Raw genomic sequence first — 12,014 nt, 5'->3', positions numbered from 1 at the left:
GGTACATATTATTAACAATTATCCGTAAAAAAATATCCATATTATACCATAAAAAATTATTAACAACATATTATTTACAATTATACATATTATACCATAAAAAATTTCAGTTGGAGTTTGGAGGAGTAGACCTTCAAAAATTTAGGTTAAATTTTGGAGGAGTAGATTCGGTTGTAAGGTGGCTTTTTTTATTTTAGCAATTATTAACAATTATCCGATAAATGGGATAATATGTCGTTTTTTCTAAAAAGGCTAGATTACCCTTATGATGTCAGCGCTTACAAACGACAGTTAACGGATTGGTGGACGGCAGAAATATTTTGTCAACTTAGGGTATACAAGTGATATACTTAAAAAGTATTGTAACACGTTTGATACTGATGTCATTTAAGAATATATGGCTAATAATTTCCCAAAAAGAGGGCTGAAGCCCCCAAAAGTTTTAAGTTCCGAAAATGGCTTAAGGCCCTTGAACACACCCTCAATACACTGCAGTCTGGCTTCCATTACAAAACACAATGATCAGCAAAACACCCGATTTGGGCACGGCGAGAAAGGACGGCCCGGGTTTGAGCCCGGTGGACCCGTCCTGGTCCGGCATATGAGACCTGCACGTGGCAGTCTACTAAAAATTAGATTATAAAAGAAAATCGCTGTAAAAAAATTGAAAATGAATAGAGAGCATCTCAGTTCTCATTATTTGTGTTATGCTAAGCTTGTGGAGTGGGTTCCCCACCCTACATTAAACTCGAACATTCTTCTACCTACATATTCTATATATTTAAAAATCCATTTTTTTTATTATATATTGTTAATCATCATATGTCAATGCCTAAATAATTGTCACGCTCATCATGCCTTATGGGGACGTGCTTTTCATTTTCTGTGATTTAGACATACATTGATTGACTGATCGATTATGACAAGAAACCCTAATCTGAATTGGATTGGAATCTATTCTCAAACAAATAATTTATCAAGTTATAAAAAATCCATCATCTTCTTTCTCCAATCAGTTGAGTTCGAATCTAAAAAAAATAAAAATTATGAGACTGAAAAGTTGATTTAACTTTCTTAATCTCTTATCTTTCAAAGATATAATATAGAGAATATGTATTTTTTCAATAATCAAATAATATATAACTTGTAATACAATCACTTGATATATTATTAATTAGAGAGAAGTATAATGTTGTTGATTTATTAAAGGATTTAATTTTTTGCGCTCATTATTCCATTTTCAGTCTTACAAATGATACAATTTTTAATGTTTGGTTTATAGAGTTGAAGCTTAATTAACCAGATAGTATCACATGTTAATAGTGCAAATCACAATGTTATTAATACTGCCCACTAGATTATTATTATTATTATTATTATTATTAGAGAATTTTTATTATTGAGTGTGTGTGTGTGTGTCAGTGTGTGTGTGTATTTAACTATCCATAATGTAAGTAGCATTTTACAGGCATTTCAGTATTTCACATCTATCCGTACTAAAAAGTTAGGATTGCTATAAGCAGGGATTATCTGCTCTGTAAATCATTTATTCCAAAATTCAATTAATTACTGAAGCAGCTAAACTTCTTTTTATTTACATTAATTATTTGATTGGATGGTCTGGATACTTTCCTTTTAAATCCACAACGATTTTAGTTATAAATACGAAACAAAAAAAATATATTGACGGCAAAATATGAAATGCAATAATAAATTTTGGCAAAATACAGTAATATTTTTATTATTTTTCTCATTTTATCTCACATCCTAGTTTTTTCAAGGCTTTTGTTATGTTACATAATCATGTGGCATTCATGATTATGTATTATCTGCTCTGTAATCATGTATTAGAGGGATTATCAGCTTTGTAATCATGTATGTCACATGATTATATAACATAACAAAATCCTCTTTTCAAGGCTTTTGCTATAAACAGGGATTATCTGCTCTGTAATCATGTATGTGATATGATTATGTAACAACCGTTGGATTAAATACAACGGTTGTGAAAATAACATGATTTTATTATCTTATATTTCCACAACCGTTAGATTTTCATTCAACGGCTACTACATATCATGTATATTATATGATTATGTAACATAACAATCTCATTTTTTTTTCAAATATCCTACCAACCAAATAATATTAAAAAAGTCATGTAAGATATATTTTAACTATTTTTATTATTCCCAGGTTATATGCAGCATTGAACGCGTTTTCTATTGCAAACTCAATAAAAAAAATATATATATATATAATATCAAACTTATTAGTCAAAGGAACGACGCTAATTAAAAAGATTAAATTAAATCAGGCAATGCATTAGCAACCTGTAAATTGATTACTTAAGGATCAACGTCTCAAAATTTATGTCCAGAAAATAGCTTGTTTTTAAAAGTTCAAAACAAACCCACTTATTATTATTATTATTATTGGGAAGCAATAAAGATTAGCTCCAGTGCAGTAGTGATGATGATAACACACTTTGATTTTCAAGATTATAATAATTGTCATACAAAATCGATCCTTAAGAGATAACACATTCGCTTGCACGTCCTATCTTTGCATGTGTGTACCCGCAATTATTAATACGGTATTCGCTGTCGTTTACTGATTAATAAAATTCGTATTATTATATGGAACGAAGTCAGTCTTATTAGACTCTCTCCTTTTGCCAACCTGCAATTCCATAAACTTATATGGGAAGATTGACGCTTATGTCTCTAATATTTCTCCCCCCCCCCCCCCCCCCCCCCCACCCCTTTTTTTTTTTTTGGTACCAATTAGGTATTTTATTCCTCGTTCTGTACATCTATCATCATATTTAGCTGTCAATAGTAAAGCTTGAACTTTAAAATTATAGCATCAAATTTTCGTAAAAATTTATGATAGATTCTTAAATGTTGGAAAATGATTTAATGAGTATCCCTGATCACTGTATGATAAACACCTGATAGAATTTTGTGGTAGACTTTAAATAGATAACTTTAAAGATGTGGATTAATCAGACAGCGCCACGTATCATTGTCGCTCATCATAAAATAAACAACGTTGTCTCCTAGAAAATTACTCCTTAAATGTTTATTTATGATTTTTTAGTGAATATCTTATGTTATTTTTGAAATTTCATCACTAAATTGTAGGAAGAAAAAAAAAATCGAATGTGAAATCAATAAATGCTTAGGCCGTCTTTGTAGCGTAATTTTTCGGCAATATTAAAAAAAAAAGAAAAGAACAAATAATAAGTAAAGATAAAAGTTTGTCACGAGATTGCAAAAAGACAGATGGCATCCTATTTAAGACATAATTGCTTTCTATCTTCTTCTATACACCAAATTTTAAAAAAATATCTATATATATCAGCTCACGGCACTCACTCTCACATATTCTTGTATTCATATTCACATCCACATTCCTTTCTTCTTCATGCAAAACAAACCCAAAACGCAAAAAAAAAAAATGTTTTCAAAAACGAGCTTTGTTTTCTTAATCTTGTTTTTAATTGTTCGCAACAACAATGTCATCCATGCAGGGAGCCCAATCAAAACCATCGTGGTGCTGGTGATGGAGAACCGTTCGTTCGATCACATGATCGGATGGATGAAGAAGCTCAACCCCGAAATCAACGGCGTTGATGGGTCGGAGTGGAACCCGTTATCCACAACTGATCCCAAGTCCCAGCGTTTCTTCTTCAAGAACCAGGCGCAGTTCGTGGACCCTGATCCGGGCCACTCGTTTCAGGCCATCAGGGAGCAGATATTCGGGTCGAACGACACCTCCTCGGATCATCCGCCGATGAACGGGTTCGCCCAGCAAGCTTTTTCAATGGACCCGTCTTTGAACATGTCCCACAATGTCATGAATGGCTTTGAGCCTGATATGGTTGCTGTTTACAAGACCCTTGTTTCCGAATTTGCTGTCTTTGATAGGTCAGTTAAAAAGTTTCAACTTGCACTCGTTTAACTTGTTTGGGGTAAAATAGTAATTTACTTTTTCAAAGTCTTAAATGTAATTTGATCCGAGTAGTGTCAAAATTTTAACAGAAAAAACTTGTCCAAGCAAGCTATTTAGTGCTTTCCAGTTACCAACTTTTGAAAGTTTTGGTGAAATTCTTTAGAATTCCTTAATAAACAACAAATCATTTACATAAAAGTAGTCAATCATAAGGAGACTCGATTCAGTTTTCTTCTTAATAGTGTATGTTATTTATTAAACAATCAATGATATAAAGTCAAATGCATAAATTTCAATTGATATGGTACTAGCACGTAAGAAATTTTGTAAATTCACAGTGTGTATATATATATATATTTTTTTTATGCTCATAATAGTATTCATGAATTATTTATTTATTAGGTGGTTTGCCTCCGTGCCATCATCGACCCAACCAAACCGGCTGTACGTACACTCCGGGACGTCGGTCGGAGCCACGAGCAACATTCCGGCAAAGCTCGCCAAAGGGTACCCGCAGAGAACAATTTTCGAGAACCTCGACGACGCCGGGATTTCCTTCGGAATATACTACCAGAACATTCCGGCCACACTATTCTACCGGAACCTGAGAAAGATCAAGTATTGGGGGAAATTCCATCCGTACGGCACGTCGTTCAAGAAAGATGCGAGGGACGGGAAGCTTCCGGGTTACGTTGTGGTGGAGCAGCGGTACACGGACACTAAGAGCGAGCCGGGCAATGACGACCATCCATCGCATGATGTGTACCAAGGACAGGTGTTGGTGAAGGAGGTGTACGAAACCCTGAGGGCCAGCCCGCAGTGGAACGAGACTTTGTTCGTGATCACGTACGATGAGCACGGTGGGTTTTATGATCACGTGACTACGCCCGTCCGTGGGGTGCCCAGCCCCGACGGCATTGTGGGGCCCGAACCGTTTCTCTTTAAGTTTGATCGGTTGGGCGTTCGGGTTCCTACCATTGCGATCTCCCCTTGGATTGAAAAGGGCACCGGTGAGTACACGTGAAACGTTTGTCACCTTTTGTGTGTGTGTGTGTGTGTGTGTGTGTGTTTACATTAATAGAAAAATAATAACTTGTAACAAAATTGTGTAAGATAGGGAAATTAACAATTAAATATAAAGTTATAGTGGCATGAAAATTTTTATCTAAATTGAGATGCTTTTGATTAGTTTAGAGAGTTGTTTAACTGAGGATCAGGATATTATTCGATGTTTATACTGAGCAAACGGCATTTGTCCCATTCTATTTTTAATTAAAGAGCATGATGTTTCCACGTCTAGTATTTTTTTTTTTTTTTTTTTTTTGGGAAATAGATTTGCCAGCATATCTCCAGTAGATGCCCCATTTATTTTTGAGTTGTTAGAGTACGTGCAAGTCAAAATCTAAGCCTTCTATTTCCCACTGCTTTTTCAAAAGCTGAAAAGGACTTCCAATCTGTTTTCTTCCTTCTAATAATTTAATGTCAAACCAGTGTAACGAGGAAGCTAACCACCCCCCTCAAAAAAAAAAAAAGTGCTCCCCATTTTTGTCAATTTTCTTAGCCGACATGTAGTAAAGTTGTTTGGGGCATCGTTGGGTAGCTTAATCTGTGTAGCAAAAGTTGCAAGGATAGAGCTTGAAAATTGGAGTTTAGTGAAAAAATACTCTTGGCCCTCCTAGAAGGAGCCCACAAAAAATGGGGGAAAAAATAAAGGACCAAATTGAAAAATTTACTATTTTGATGTAAATTTTACATTTGACCCCCTTAAGTTTTCAGAGTTTACGTTATAACCTAGACAATTTCATGGTTTCTTCATTATGAACCTTACAGCTGGCCCTCGTAGTAGTCTTACTGATTTTATGGTTTCTTGGTCTTCAAACCAAAATCCTCTCTGTTGAGTAATTTTATTTGTTTTTTTAACATTTGAATGGTTTTTGTTTGTTGTTTATTTTAAAAAAAAAAAAAAAATTGCAGTTGTTCATGGGCCCAATGGATCACCATTTGCAACTTCCGAATTCGAACACTCTTCAATTCCAGCGACGGTGAAGAAGTTGTTCAATCTCTCCGCACCTTTTCTAACAAAAAGGGACGCATGGGCTGGAACTTTTGAAGGCATTGTTCAAACTAGAACAGCACCCAGAACTGACTGCCCAGGTTCCTGTTATGCTTCTTTTGTTCTCTCTTTTACTGCTGGACTGTAGCAGCTCGGCTGCTTGGCAAAACTTCCGCTTTAGTCTATTTTCATTATTTGTTTGTGCTTTACTTGTTTATTTCTTACATGTATTCTAGAGCAACTCCCAACTCCAACGAAGATCAGGCAGGGAGAGGCCAACGAAAACGCCAAGCTCAGCGAATTCCAACAGGAGCTGATGCAGCTGGCGGCCGTGCTGAAAGGAGATCATGTTTTGACCAGTTTCCCAGACAATATAGGCAAGGATATGACTGTGAAAGAAGGGAAAGAGTACATGGAAGATGCAGTGAAGCGCTTCTTCGACGCGGGGCTTCAAGCATTGAAAATGGGAGTTGATGTGGAACAAATTGTTCAAATGAAGCCCTCCCTCACTACAAGATCACCGAGAACTTCAACCAACACTCCATAACAAAAATGTTGCGCATATAGAGAGACACAGAAATATATAATGTATCCTTAGATGCATAATTTATTTTCTTATAGCAATATCGATAATGGGATCTCTCCCCATTAATCATTACAAAGTTCTAGAAAATCTAGCATCTAGTAGTAGTTAATTTACAGGTGTAAAACAATCCACGAGCAAAACTCAAGTATACAAGCTGAATGTAAAAGATACGAGAACACAAGATCAAGAGGGGTCTTCATGCACTTTTTATTATTATTATTATTATTATTTTCAATATAACTAGTATCAGTAATCAATAATCCCTAATTTGACTAGCAGATTTCTCTTCTCCACCTATACCTCTTTGTATCACCTGTAATTAGTATCAACAAATCTTTTTCTGGAAAATTCTGGTATCATTAACCGAACAAAAAATTCCACCACCTGATCTCAGCCTCTAGTTATAGTATCCCACCCAGGAATATTAGCAGTTGCCTCGTTCACCATCTTCACAAGTCTCACCTGCAGAAATCATTGGGAACATTAGCTTTCTCATGGTTAAAATGTACATACTCTGGCAGGAGCCAAGGTTCTACAAGTGAGGCAACAAAATATAGAATATTTAGGTTAAAGTACTAGAACTAATACAAAATTTATTGATTTTAACTTTTGGAGAATTAGCAGAACAATGTAATAGAGAACCAACAATAGGGGCTGAATTATGCATTGGCATGACTAGCACAACAGCTTCACTAAGGACGTATTTCGAAGGGACACCTTCAACTGATTAAATATTATTTTACCTGGATCCTGAGTATTTTAATCCGAAACAAAAATGAAGTGTACTCAAATATCATCGTTTGGACATCATTCCCACAAGTTTTACGAATTAGTATCAAATGGTTCCAGTATTTGGTTGGACATACCACACTCTCGGGGGTAAGGAGAGGTGTTTTGGTGGAGGACCATTAAGAAAGATCACTTATCAAAACTCACTTACAAATTAGTACCAGCTAGTTCCAGTATTTGGTTTTCCCAAGTAGCCCCAAAACAAGTAAAATTTACAGGACATACCACACTCTCAGGAACCCCTGGAGGGGGTAAGGAGAGGTTTTTTGGTGGAGGACCGTTAAGAAAAGATCTCTTATCAAAACGCCATTCCCCTATTTTTCCATAAGTCAACTCTCCCTGGATTACAACAACATTGTAATAAGAATTCAGATTATCTTACGTCAAAACAATCAAGAAATAAATAAATAAAAATAGATAGATAGATAGAGAGATTGATAGTGAGAGCGACAGAGATCATTTTACTTTCAAATTGTAGTCACAACCATAAGTGTAATGGAGTATGAACCTCTTCCCAACTTCAGGATCCCACGGTGGCTAAAAAAACACAAGGATGCAATATTATTATAAATGTCTGACATAAGGACACAGTAAACAAACCATACAAAGATCAAAAACCACTATATTGCAATATTAATTTACAAAACCTGTAGCATAAAGTCTTTACGAAGTATGTGCCGCACACCATGCAATGCAGATGCTACAGCATATGCATACCTTAGAGCAACAAGAAATACAAGTAACATAAAATTCCAGATCAACCATCCAAAGATATAGAACTATCAAAAAGAAGGCGAAATTTTCTCAAGGATTACTCACATTTCCAGCACCCATCCAAATTGCTTATCAGTCTCATGGTCATCTTTCATTCGCAAAGAAACATTCAGCCATGTAGGTGAGATCTCCTCCAGCAAATACTGAAAAACATAATTTAGTTTATTCGTGTTAATTTAACAAAATGATGAAAGAGAAAGTAAAGTGGGCAGCCAGACTTAGAATAATGTGCTATTGATAATAGCAAAGCCAAAACTTCATGAAGATCAAAGGTTTTATTTAAAAAGCTCTGAATTTTTCAGAGTAAAGTTAGAAAATTTACAGAAGTTTAATGGTTAGTCACACAAAATTTTCAGCACTTACTAAAAGCAATATGAGTACTACCTTTTTAATAATTACAGGAGAATTTCCAATTGGATCAACGTTAGTCACTGGACCCATTTCCTCAGGATAGAATTTCCTAATGATTTTCTCATGTTCAGCCGGTTTAATATAGAAAAAGGGGAATCCAGCTGGATGGTTTCCCTGGGCCAAGTTCGGCAAAGGCTTTACAAATATGTGGTCAGGCTCTGCCATTAGGATGTATCTGCATCAGTTACGAAATCCATTGTTTTCAGTTTTAACATACTTGAGAAAAAGGGTACAGATCACAAGTATCAACTGTTGGTTTCACAGAGGATAAGTGGACAAAGAACAAGCACAAATATTAGTTAAGGCACTCACTCTTCCTCAATGGTTGCCTTTTCCAGCCATTGCACAAAGGCCCAGGGTCTATTTAAGACTATATAACCCTGAATAGGTGAGAAAATAAAGTTCAGTTAAGAAAAAAGAAAAAGAACTGATAGGCGTATAGCAAAATCCATGATGTTAACTACAATAAGAAAACAAAGATTTAGTGAGCTCAGTGCATTTATGCATCAGCTGTCTATCAACCATTAGATCTTTAATCACAGAAATGCAACTTAAAAACATATACTAGGACATACATATGCATGCATGCAGGCACATAACTGCAAACGCATGTGCATACACAAAGAAAACCTCTAGTATCATGATTGGTGGAGCACAGGATAATTTTCATTTCAGTTAAGAAAAGCAAAAATTGTAATGAATTTGATATTGGGAAAAAAAACGAAAACTGTAAAGAATTTGGTATTGAGAAAGAGAGATCCTGAACAATTCACCAGAAAGAATTATCAGTGAATCTCGAGTATATGACACCTCTGTGAAATCAGATTGCACATGTTAACTGTAAAATTTTCTCAAAACAGAAAGCTCATCAACTTACAATCACGTGGTGAATGCCAAACCATCTAAAATAGAACCATATGCACCCCAAACTTATTTTGTTTGTTTATTTTAGAGAAATAGAAGGAGTTTTACATATTGTTTGGTTGTACTTTGATGTTATAAATCGCAACACTAATCAATGTATAAAGAGTAGATTGTTGGTTAAATATATATGAATACTTTGTAGTTCAACATAAGACGTGGATGGCACCAAATGTCAAGTCCTGAAACTTCCAACTCACCTAAACTATAGTGATTTTAAATTGAATAATATAGCAGAGGTAATAAGCAAATATCAAAAACTCATTCAAACCATCAAATTAAAGAATAAAAAGCTTATAAGGAAGGCATTCTACATATATGTAGAGTAGTTCTTTTAATGTGAATTTCAAAGATGAGTTGGGGCCAGGGTTTGCATAGAGCCTAAGGAAAATCTTTTTACTTTAGAAAACTAGTAGTAAACATACTCTTTGGGAAACTAGTGGATCCCAGAAACATTGTTTTCTCTATAGGATTCCCTGAGCATTACACTTGTTGGATACGGTAGAACCATCCCCAGGATTAACCAAACACTATATATAAAGTTGAGGAAGAATATAAAGCTTAAAATGGGGCACAAATATACTTATGATGGAGCACATTGAATGATGATGAAAACATAAACAAAATGAAATCAAAAGAAACAGAAATAGCGAAGAATGAAAGAGCCTCACCCGATCAAGACCCTCCGGCAGAGGATCAACAACAAAAGATGGAATCTCATCCATCAAATTGTCAGCCTTTCCTGAATGCAAAATTCTCGTAAACTTCCCCATGTCTGATCTGGGCATGTCTTTTACTTTCTTATACCAATAGTACATGATCCGAGACTGCCATTGGCTATAAATAGCATCAGTTGCCGTAAGGGCAACATGAAATCTCATACCGGAGTTCCCTCCTCCTGTCTTCTCAGGCATCTGAGTTAAGGGATTCAATTTACCAATTTCATCGGCAGCCTTATTTTGTATTACCATTGTTAGCAAATTGTAAGTAGCAAAGAAGAAACCTAGTGCCAAAAGCACCAAAAGAAATGATGACACACCCAAATTTTTTCTCCCAATCATTCTTAACTCCTCACTCAACTAAACCCAATTCAGCAAACTTACAACAAAGAACATTAAACACAATCACTACAAAATACAATCCCATAAACTAAAAACCCCAATTACAGCAAGCAAGCACCACACCTTTTTAACCATACAAGGATATATAAACCTGCAATACAATTACAAAAACCAACAGTGTCAGTCAATATATAAACTTAACATAAAGCATAAACTCTAACAAAATTTCTGATAAGTTTAAGAAAATACAGGAGCCAAAGGCTAAATATGAATCAAAATTTCACGTTACCTGCATTAAAACAAAGATACCCAGATCTCATTCACTGCCCAGAAAGAAGAAATAAGCAAATGGGCACATATAAAATGAGAAAATGCCATCCCTATGAATCAAGCAAAGTCCAAAGACTTGTGGAGGGTTGACAATTTGCAGCAGACTTTTTACACCACATAAACATTTGTAACATTATGAAAAAGGGAAAAAAAAACGATGTTTTGGTATTAATATTTATCCTCTAATATTCATTATTACCAACAGAAGTTTTAGTTAAGTTGGAGGCTGATCTGGCCTTTTGTCCGCGGCCAACCAATTGCATGTGAAAATGCGCGAGTGGATTTGTCTTTGCTTCTATCTGATAGGTTAGCGAGTATCCAATACAACCACAAGTACAGTAACGGAAAATGCCATTCAGTTAATACGTTTGTGCAGTTTCTGAAACGTTGCCCTTTTATTCGTTAATGTAGAAATCAAGAGTAACTGACAATTATTCTTCATATTTGATACCTTTTTTCTTTTTTCTTTTTTTTTTAAGTAATGTTTTCTAAATAAAATCATAAACTACTATTTATTATTTTACTAACGGAAAAAAAAAAACGTAAATTGTCTGATTGTGGATTTTATTATACATAACGTAAATTAGAATAAAGGGTAGCTCCATTAACAAACTGTGCGTGAGTGAGAGCGTGTACACAAAAATGTTCCCCCCCCCCCCCCAAAAAAAAAAAGAAAAAAGAAAACGCCATGTGCATTGTTGCATTTGCATTTACACAGCCCATTAAGTTGCAGTAAGGAGCAAACTGTCCTACAAATTCTAAAAACCACAATTATAGATTATATATATATATATATATATATTGAGAAACTGAGGGTAAAAGAGTATTTCTTAGAATCCAAATGACAAAATTATTTTTTAATCTGATGATGATGATGATGATGATAAATATCAAATAAAATGAGAATTGAGTGCTTAGTTGATGATTTTGTGGTAAATATTAAATTAATGGTGTTAGAATTAGAGTACTTTATTCTCACAGCCGATTCAGCATAAATGGTTTTGAATTGGAGTACTTAGAAACAACATATTATTATTTATTATATTACATATTAATTAGGATACCAGTAGAAGCAAACACAACACACCAAGTGTCGTTTATTTTGATGACATTATTAAGGAGGTGGGGGTTT

The 12,014-nt window shown here is 34.8% G+C and overlaps 2 protein-coding genes across 3 annotated transcripts; one reads left to right on the top strand and one right to left on the bottom strand.

The window, feature by feature from the left end:
* Window positions 1-3,360: 3,360 nt before the first annotated feature.
* Window positions 3,361-6,581, top strand: LOC18050790 (non-specific phospholipase C2). The gene is made up of 4 exons (XM_006446222.2): window positions 3,361-3,932; window positions 4,360-4,967; window positions 5,932-6,111; window positions 6,247-6,581. Exons 1-4 carry the CDS (start codon window positions 3,430-3,432, stop codon window positions 6,555-6,557), a joined length of 1,602 nt encoding a protein of 533 aa, XP_006446285.1. The 5' UTR covers window positions 3,361-3,429; the 3' UTR covers window positions 6,558-6,581.
* Window positions 6,582-6,590: 9 nt separating this feature from the next.
* LOC18050788 (hydroxyproline O-arabinosyltransferase 3) lies at window positions 6,591-11,134 on the bottom strand. 2 transcript variants are annotated; one of them, XM_006446223.2, is made up of 9 exons: window positions 10,842-11,132; window positions 10,163-10,703; window positions 8,883-8,950; window positions 8,544-8,745; window positions 8,205-8,302; window positions 8,033-8,102; window positions 7,851-7,922; window positions 7,611-7,724; window positions 6,591-7,058 (listed from the first exon to the last, which is right to left on the bottom strand). In XM_006446223.2, the coding sequence occupies exons 2-9, from the start codon at window positions 10,550-10,552 to the stop codon at window positions 6,987-6,989; spliced, it is 1,086 nt and encodes a 361-aa protein (XP_006446286.1). In that variant the 5' UTR covers window positions 10,553-10,703; window positions 10,842-11,132; the 3' UTR covers window positions 6,591-6,986. The 2 variants fall into 2 exon arrangements, with proteins under 2 accessions (XP_006446286.1, XP_024046836.1); XM_024191068.1 differs by lacking the exon at window positions 7,611-7,724 and having other exon boundaries at window positions 10,842-11,134.
* Window positions 11,135-12,014: the final 880 nt, after the last annotated feature.

The sequence above is a fragment of the Citrus clementina genome, unplaced genomic scaffold, assembly GCF_000493195.1.
Source record: "Citrus clementina cultivar Clemenules unplaced genomic scaffold, Citrus_clementina_v1.0 scaffold_2, whole genome shotgun sequence".
NCBI lineage: Eukaryota > Viridiplantae > Streptophyta > Magnoliopsida > Sapindales > Rutaceae > Citrus > Citrus x clementina.
This window is presented reverse-complemented; position numbering and strand designations above follow the sequence as displayed.